This window comes from Myotis brandtii, unplaced genomic scaffold, assembly GCF_000412655.1.
Source record: "Myotis brandtii unplaced genomic scaffold, ASM41265v1 scaffold730, whole genome shotgun sequence".
NCBI classification, from domain to species: Eukaryota; Metazoa; Chordata; class Mammalia; order Chiroptera; family Vespertilionidae; genus Myotis; species Myotis brandtii.
Window position 1 is genome coordinate 578,178 of NW_005370887.1, and position 9,968 is coordinate 588,145.

Sequence of the window (9,968 nt, forward strand, 5' to 3'; positions counted from 1 at the left end):
TTGGTCTTCAAACTTTTTCGGTTGACCTGGATGTTCTTTGCCTTTCACATCGAAATCATCACTTTTAATGTGTTTAAACCAGCGTTCACAAGTATCTTGAGATGGAGCATGTTCACCATAAGCTTCCCAAAGTATTCAGCAGCACTTTTCTCCAAAATAAAGTAATGAATTAAAACTCCCTGTAAATGCTCTTTTTTTTAGCATGAAATTTGACATTTTTAAGGGTAAAAATATCTATGATGTTAACACCTTCAGAAAATTTGACATATGAAGTTTTGAAGCTTGCTGTCAATTCAACAAAATAGCATACATATCAAATCAGATACATATCAACATATGTGTAACTCCATCTATTGAAAAAAAATCTGCATTATTAACCGGTACACCTGGTATATACTGCATGGATGTAATGCTAACAGATTATTAACCACTGGTCTTAGGACTCGATGGAAGTGCTTTTATTTTTTTGTCTAAACAGCTAAAATAATATGGCTCTTATCTCTACGTACATGAAGTAATTTTATAGTATACTGACAAAAAATTTAAAGTATAATATGTATTGGAAAATAGATCTCTCTCATTTCTAACAAAAACCATTTCTTTCTCTATGATGGACGTACACTTGTTACAAATACATACATGTTCTCAAAGACTAGAGATGGTCTTTTGCCCCAGGGGCAAATATGTCAGTTGTCATCCCCGGGCTGTATATTTCTTGAAGGCAGGAGCCATCCACAAGCTATGCACTTCTGCATTCCCCACCGTGCCAGCTGAGTGTCCGGCACATATAAAGTACCCGTTAATAGACTGAATTTTAATAAAAAACAACCATAAGCCCATCTTCCTTACCTCTTTGTATATAATTAAAACATACTTTCCTATTTACTACCTTGCAGGATTAAGGATCATTAGGAACCATGATTCATCCATCCCTGACCCAGTGAAATATTTGAAATATTATTAGGTACAACAAAAGCCCATCATAATGGATGTGTTTCTAAGTGGAGATAGTGTATCTACATTAGTTGACTCTCACATGAGTATAAAATATTGATTTTACATACCACATGTCAAAATTTTACAGATTATATATATATATATAAATCGATTTGGTCAATTAGGTTTTTTCTTTAATTACCACATTGTGCTTTAATCTAAGAATACAATGCTATCAATATTACATGCCACTCCCACCAGGAATACAAATCAGTCATTGTGCCACAGATCTTTTAGTTTAGGTGTAAATATGACTAATAGTCATGTTGGTTATCTTCTGAGATCAAGCACAAAGACAACACTCGAACTTTTAATTATTTAAGACAGTATATCAATCTTGATTAGTCATTTAAGGAGAAAGTTTACTGTAAAATATTTCACTAATCTTGACATCTCTAATTACCTTCTCATGAATGATGTGAAGATAACATCTATGATCTGTGTATGCTTCTTCAAAGAAATCTGAAAGGTTGTCTGTGACCTTTGGCTTACGTGTGAAGTCAACCTAAAATGACTTGGCTGATGGCAACATCCATCATCTGATTAATCATTTAATAAAAATGTCCATAACACTCAAGTGTTTAAAAATAAAATTGCAGCCGAAACCCGTTGGCTTAGTGGATGGAGCGTTGGCCTGCGGACTGAAAGGTCCCAGGTTCGATTCCGGTCAAGGGCATAAAAATAAAATTGCATCAAGCTTACATGATAGCTCTAGTAAGTCAAAGGAATTAAGCAGAAGGATGCTTAAATGTCATAGATCGTAATGTCAAACCTGACATGCTTCTGGCCTGCTTTGTTTTAGTCACTGAGCACACACTTGGTTAGCAATTCTCTTATGAATAATGGCAGGATTACAGAGAATGCGGACATCTATCCATTTGAAATCAACATTTTTCTGTGCTGAGGATAGAAAAAGTGTTTTATAATCTGATCTAATTTTTCCACATTGGTACTGTTTAGAAAACTTCACTCTGATTCTGAAGAAAAAATAGAGAAAACAGATGAACTGGAATATCTGAGGCTATAAATATTTTCAAACTTTTTTCTTGCACAAAAAGAATCTTTGTAGATTGGTCAGTGCCTAACTGGAATGTGATAATGAAACTGACTGCTGTACTATTTGTCAGGTAGTGGCTTTGTAGTTTATTCAAGACTTTTACTCTCTGTGAACCCAGATAATTACAAAACTATAAACTTCAGGGATACTGAGGATCCAACTCTTCCAGGGTGTTCCAGATAGCATGAAAGAAACTCATTTGTTCAGCAAGGACTTGAGCAGAAGGACATGCAAAGCACTTTCGAGGTTGAGATGGAGCAAATGTTCTAGTGACGAGCTGTATACTTTAAATGGTGGCACTACAGAACAAATCTTATGCAAGCTACTTTCTATACATAATATCATTGGAACTAGCAGATCACTTGTTCTCGATAGACATGGGCAACAAATTTTCTCTGTATAACATCACTGTTTGTTTGAACTTAACTTGAATATTCTGCCAATGCATTCGTGGTCTGTTCTATCATGCCAATCAAATGACTGAGCTTCAAAAAATGAATTGTATGGCTGGTAACCACTTGTGTGCTCAGGTAAAAATACAGATCAGAAGATGTATTATTCGGAGGTATTAATCAAAGAAGCTAATAATATTTGATAAAGCAAATTCTTAAAATTCAAGACATCTTATTTGTCCTTTAATCTGATATCTGATCATTAGAAATGATTACTAAGAGTGGCTTCATTTATATGATAATCAAATTCACAAAAACACTTAGGTATCTGTTGTCATATCTCCCTGTTAACATCAAAAGGAGACAGAATACACCAAATCTCGCATGTTACAAAGAGATAAACTTGAGAGAGAGAGAGAGAGATAAAATTAATAGAGCTCTTGTTTTAAACACAAACAAACCAGGAAAGCACAAAATGGAAGGAAAGAAGGAAAGAAGGAAGGAAGGAAGGAAGGAAGGAAGGAAGGAAGGAAGGAAGGAAGGAAGGAAGGAAGGAAGGAAGCTTTGTTTCCTCAGTCAGGGAGTAATGGGCCAAATATCCTTAAAATGCATGAAAGCTGAACACTAACACAGCTACTCCTCTTGCTGTGTTCCTGATCTTCAAGAAAGGCACCAACCACCAAGAGAATAGTACCAACATGATTCCACTCTACAATCTAGCATCTAGTAGCCCTACTTGTTACATCCCTGTTACCCCAAATCTCATGAAATACACCACCAAATCTTGTTGCTATTAACTTCTACGTAGTCTTCGAATTGATCCATGTTTTTCCTCTTCCCCCACCAGCACTGTATTTGATTGGTATATGCAGTCATCTCCTCTTTCCACCACAACCCACTAATTGGTACTGGGCTACCACCCTGACCCCTTTAAGCTGGTTCCTCACATTAAGGCGGAGATATCTTTTCAACATGCAAACCTGTAACCTGGCGTCCTTGCTTAACAAGCTTTGATAGGTTCCTTTATTCTTAGAATAAAGACCAGCATTCTTAATATGGCCAGCCATGATGTGGCCCCAGCATACTCTCTAGCCTCTTCCTCCAGCTTCTTAGGGCTCCAGCCACAGCCCTCTTTGATTGGCCACTGAACCCCCACACCACATGAGATTCCCTCATGTTTTTGCTTTTGCCTGAAATGCTACTCCTTCAACTCCTGATTGTTTATTGATTTCCAGTCTTTTTTGTTTGTTTGCTAGAACATTTCTCATTATTTTAGCCTCAACATCTAACAAAGTTTCTGGGAATAAGCATTGTTGGTGTTTTTTTTTAAATGAGAATAAGTTCTCAATGAATCAGTAACAAATGGTTAAAAAACAATAATTTGCTTATTTCCATTCACCAGAATCACTTTGATAAGAATTTGAATGATAAAATTAAAGTATTTCAAATTTTATAATGAGCAAACTCAACCATATTATTTAAACGCCCCAGATCTTTTGGCATCTCATAGAAGTGGAAGTGACCACAATGAAAGAAGTTTATTGGTGTCTTCCTTAAGTTATAGAAATACAAAATTTTATTGCTAAATGGGGCTTTAACCCAATTTTCTATTATAGTTTCCTCATTAGGTGAGAAAGAGTCTTAGGAGATCTGCAAACTGTCATCCAGCCAGTTAGTGACAGAGCAGGGATGAAAACCAGCCATTTCAACTCCCAGTTCAATGTTGTTTTCCCTAAAACTATGCTGCAACTTCTAGGTTTTATGACTTTATTTCATATTAGAAATTTGTGAGAACCTGTAAGTACCCATAAGAGAATATCTCCAAATGGTTAATTTTGTCACATCATTTAAAATTTCTGCTTTAAAATATTAAAGTAAATAAAATATTTTAGAAGAGTAAAACACAAGTCCTATTTTGTAAGAAATAAAGCACTTTCATGCCTTATTTGCAATTTATATTGTATGTTTTAAATGGGGTGGGGGTACATGTTTCCATGGTTTCTTAATATTCTAATGCTGATAATTTCTCCAGTTAAATCTGCTTGTCATAAATCAGTTTACAAAAACCCAAAGGATGCTAGGTTATGAGGAAGGGATGTAATGGATGGAAAAGCACTACTGGTATCCAGTCTGTTACAGTTGGCTATGTGATGTTGGACTAACTTCCTCCTGTAGATTTCACTTTCCCCACCTGTGTAATTAGGGGATGGTCTAAATCATGGGCTCTGTCAGTCTAGGGCCGTGGTCGGCAAACAACGGCTCATGAGCCACATGCGGCTCTTTGGCCCCTTGAGTGTGGCTCTTCCACAAAATACCACGTGCGGGCGCGCGTACAGTGCGATTGAAACTTCATGGCCCATGCGCAGAAGTCGGTTTTCAGCCTGGGCGAGTCTATTCTGAAGAAGTACTGTTGATGTTTGGCTGTTGACTAATGAGTTTGCCGATCACTGGTCTAGGGCTTCCATGATCCCACTAAGCCTTTTTGTGTGTGTATGTGAGTGTACATTTTTGGAAGGAAGAGGGCCCAAAGCTTCTATTAGATTGGCAAAAGTGTCTGGGACACAAAACAGGTTAATTATCTCTGCACTGATATCTGAAGTCTCCCTTGTTTTGAAATGTAATAAAGGAATAAATGTAATTATGATTCTAGACACAAAATAGGGATTATTGTAGCTGTTAGCTCAAGGGATAAGATTATTTGAAAACCATATTCTGCACAAAGAAGTCTCATCAGCAACCATACATTCAAGTGTTAGCTGAAGAACGTCACTGAAAGCCCAGTCCAGATTTTCCGAAATTAGCATCAATTGCCCCAGACAATGGAACTCCATGCGAAAAAATCTAAATATGTCATAGTGTCTAGTCCTGTCCTTTTTAATCAATGTTTTCATGATCCATCAAGGTAAGCTGGCACATAGGATCACATGGAGTGGAGGAACTCAGGGCGGTTTGCCAGAAAAGAGAGGTGCTTTCTGGACATGTGTGAAATATCAGCGAACAACATATATTCTACCCTTATGGTGCTTGTATTTTAGAAGGTGAGAAATAAACAACATACATAAAAAATAACAACTTATTTACTATGTTAGAGGTGATAATGCTTTGGCAAAAAAGAAAAGAATAATAAAGAGTAGGGGAATTAGGCCCACCAGAGGTGCGGAGAATGCTGCCAATTTTAAACAGGTCCAGGCAGGCCCCATTGAGAAGGTGTCATTTAACAAAGACTTGAGTAGATGAGGGAGTTCGCCAAGTAATAAGCTCTAGGCCTCACAGTGGTTGGCAAACTCATTAGTCAACAGAGCCAAATATCAATAATACAACGATGGAAATTTCTTTTGAGAGCTAAATTTTTTAAACTTAAACTATATAGGTAGGTACATTGTTATTAACTTAATTAGGGTACTCCTAAGGCTTAGGAAGAGCCACACTCAAGGGGCCAAAGAGCCACATGTGGCTCGCGAGCTGCAGTTTGCCGACCACTGGCCTAGGGGAAGAGCTCTTCAGCCAGAGGGAGAGCCCAGGGCAAGAGTATGCTTGCTTTGTTCAAGGAAGAGCAAGGGGAAAAGCAAAAATCATTCTGCTGCTGTGGTCATGAAATTTATAAAATTTCATCTTCCAGTTGACACCTCGTTTTCTATTACTTACCTGGTTAAAACGAAAGTCATAATATCTTTTATATAATCATGCTAGAGTCACAGTTGCATCAAAGATGCTAAGTCAAAATTCTTCTGAGAATTTTTAAATCACCCCAGAACCATGATGTCTGGTTGTTATGCACTTTAAGTAGCTCAGTTCCCACAAACATATTTTTGGCAATAAACTGTTACATGATATTTCAACATGTCATTTAAACGGAGGCGATGTCATTAGAAAGAAATCAAGTAAAAGATCTTCATTTTGAAAATTAAGAAATGGGGCACAAAGTGATTTGTTCTGTTCCGACAAAGAGGAATTCCAAGATTCATAGCCAACATGAAAGCACCCATTCTTTCTGAAATGTCACTCTTCCTTTGACATTTATTACATTGTTCATTTCATGAACTTTCTTCCATAATAAAATGAAACAATCATGATCATTATGCAGTCTTCCTGGCATTTATCTGTGTTAATACCTCAAAAAAGAGGACCCATATAAAGGCTGTACTTTTGAATGGAGAGGGCCAGTTATCCGTCCCCCAGTAAGCATCTTATTCCTGTCTAGAGCCTGGCATGGAAAAGCACCATGACCTCATAAGCTTACAAGTGTAACGTGAAACGTATGTAACCATCCATACCTTGCCCACCTGGTCCTTTCTGCCAAAGCCAGTAGCGGCCGCGATGTTCCCTGCTCCCTCCACTGTCCTCTGTGCGACTGCGGTCACCCCTGTCACCACCGCCTCTCCAACATTCGTCACTTGCTCTTTGGTCTTCTCAGCCACTGGGGTACATCAAGAGCAACAACAGATTAAGAGATGGATAGAACAACAGCAACTTAAACTAATTTTATTTCCACTAGCTATCCAGTTCTCAGGACCTCTATGTACACATACCACAGACAGCTGAAGAGTTGAAGAAATGAAAGCTGTAAAGATTTCAAAGTGAGCATAAGACCAAATATTGAATTTTGGCTAAGATACTTTGTTTTAATCACTAAAAGGTGCTTGAAGTTTATGACTGCAAATTTAAAGCCATGAGCAATCTGAGTTTGGTTTATATTTTATTAAAGAAAGTTTGCAGAAAGCTATGGTTACAGGTGCAGTTACAGCTGTATCGGACTCAGCATGAAATTTATTTCTTTATTCCAATTTCAGTGCCATTTTTTTTGGTTAATCCTCACATGAGGATATTTTTCCATTGATCTTTAGAAAGAATAGAAGAGAGGGAGGAAGAAGGGGATGGAGAGAGAGAGAAACATCAATGTAAGAGAGACACATCGATTGGTTGCCTCCTGCATGTGCCTGATCAAACCTACAACCTAGTTACATTCCCTTGACAGGGAATCGAACCCACGACCCTTTGGTGTGTGGGACAATGCTCTAACCACTGAGTGACGCCAGCCAGGGCTCAGTGCCAATTCTTTTATCTCACTCAAGAGGTTAATTTTCGCCATACCTTCTGAGTCACATAACACATCCATGCTCACACATGTTACTATCAGAAATAAACAGTGGAGTAAGGGATGGTTACGAGGAACCTTTGGCCCTTTCATAAAACTTCAGGTAGTTGAAACAGAAAGGTTTTTAATATGATTAATTTTCAATATTTTAATGGGAACAAGAGAGTCAGACATTAAGTAAAATATGAAAATGAAGAAGTTTGCTGAACACACTGAAAATTCCTTTTCACAAAGCAAAATAGAATATGGTCCTTCAGTAGATTTTTTAAAAATAAGTTAAATATTTAGAAAACAGTATCAATAGTTTAAGATTATATTTAGATGCAGTGATTTAATCTAATATCAAAAATTCTCTAAGACACTATCTGATATAATTGCTGAACTATTCATATTCATATTGCTGAACTTTACATATTCTCTCCATGCATTTTACCAATTAAAAAAAGCACAAATAAAAATGTTTGTTTTGATTAAATAAAGAGTTCTATGAAAGAGTGGCAAAAGACAAGATAATCTGCTCTTTTAATCATTTCAAAGACAATGGAGAAACAAAACAACCCCTCATCACCTTATAAGGTTTATGCCCATAAAACATAGGCCTTGCATCTCTTATCTCTATCTATGCAATGTTTGCTTTCTTTTTTCCCACAAATTCATTTTTTGTCTGCCTGTATCCCACACTTCAGAAATTTGGGGTTTGAGGTGATATTTTTTCTCAGGCTATATCCTAAGCAAATGGAGACACAGTTTTTGTTATGCTTTGTGCCTGTACAGATCCTCTCCAGATAAGTCCCAGTCTAGGAAGTTACACCATGTCACTGTTCAGTGTTACGTGCTAGTCGTATGATTATTGCGCAGATTTCACGTCACCAGCTGGGAGAAGCAATGATTAAACAGGGTGGACAAAGCAACTGGGTTTCTGTAGGTCATGGGAGCTCTGGTGGTCTGTAGGACAAAGGCTTACTCGTGGTCCTGGGCAATGCGGGGGGGGGCGCGGGGGAGACAAGTGACCCTGGAGTCTAAACCCAGGAAGAGTGCACAGCAGGTGTTGCTTGATATTTGCCTTTTGCCACTTCTGGGACATGACTGATGCCTCCTAAGGAGTAATGGCTGTTCACAATGCAAAGTTCAAATTTAAATGGCAGTGAAAAGCTGTACTGCAAATTTCATGTTTTTAAACATTTCTAGAATGTTGATCTTTTAAAAATAGTGAATTATGTGCTTTGGGTTATCATCACCCCCCCTCCCCATGCCACCCCAAGAACCTGAATAGAAAATTTTGCTTGATAATGAACATTTTCATGTTATAACTTATCTACTAGTTTGAGGTGATAGTGCTTTGGCAAAAAAAGAAAAAATAATTAAGAGTGGGTGGGGGGCAGGGTAGGCCTACCAAAAGTGAAGGGAATGGTGCCAATTTTAAACAGGTCCAGGCAGACCCCATTGAGAAGGTGTCATTTAACAGACTGGAGGAGATGAGGGAGCTTGCCAAGTATATGATCTTGGGGAAGAGCTTTTCAGACAGAGGGAGAGCCCAGGGCAAGGGTATGCTTGCTTTGTTCAAGCAAGAGCAAAGACAAAAGTAAATTGTGATCTTTTTACAGATTCATAAATTTTTTTTTTTTGCCAGTCATGAAAATTTATTTTTACAACACCTAGGTAATTATTTATATACTAGAGGCCTGGTGCACAAAATTCGTGCACGGGGGGGGGGTGTCCCTCAGCCCGGCCTGCACCCTCTCCAATCCAGGACCCCTCGGGGGATGTCCAACTGCCGGTTTAGGTATTGGGCTTAAACCGGCAGTTGGACATCCCTCTCGCAATCCAGGACCTCTGGCTTCTAACCGCTCACCTAACTGCCTGCCCTAACCACTCTGCCTGCCTGCCTGATCCCCCTAACTGCTCTGCACTGCCAGCCTGAACCTCCTAACTGCTCTTCCCTGCCAGCCTGATCACCCACAACTGCTCTCCCTGCTGGCCTGGTCGTCCCTAACTGCCTCTGCCTCAGCCCCAGCCACCGTGGCTTTGTCCGGAAGATGTCCGGTCTCATTAGTATATTACCCTTTTATTAGTATAGATGTATAACCCTTAACCTATTTTAATACATATAAACTGCATAGTAAAATGCATTTTGTGCTTTATTACATTTTCATTAGGTTTTATCATTGTCAGAATAAGTAAATTAGTTAAATTATAAAATGACAGAGTATACATGTAACAATAATAGATACATTTAAAAAAGATTTCTGTAGGACTTGATTTATCTAGTGGGTTTATCCATTAACCTTGACATTTTTCCCCTAGTAAGGTCTTTCAAACAAAGGATAAAAAGACAAAAGAGAAAGAAACACTCAAATAAGTACATTTTACATCTAATAAATGTTTTTTTAAATATATTTTTATTGATTTTTGGAGAGAGAGGAAGGGA

At 38.0% G+C, this 9,968-nt stretch overlaps 1 protein-coding gene across 4 annotated transcripts in view; it reads right to left on the reverse strand.

Moving 5' to 3' along the window:
• SNCA (synuclein, alpha (non A4 component of amyloid precursor)) overlaps positions 1 to 9,968 on the reverse strand; it is a 105,179-nt gene that overhangs the window by 80,214 nt on the left and 14,997 nt on the right. For 3 of the 4 annotated variants that reach the window (XM_005882619.2, XM_014530276.1, XM_014530275.1), the window contains exon 4: positions 6,720 to 6,862. In XM_005882619.2, coding sequence (XP_005882681.1) covers positions 6,720 to 6,862 — 143 coding nt within the window. The remainder of the gene's footprint in view (positions 1 to 6,719; positions 6,863 to 9,968) is intronic. The other variant, XM_014530277.1, reaches the window with a different exon arrangement.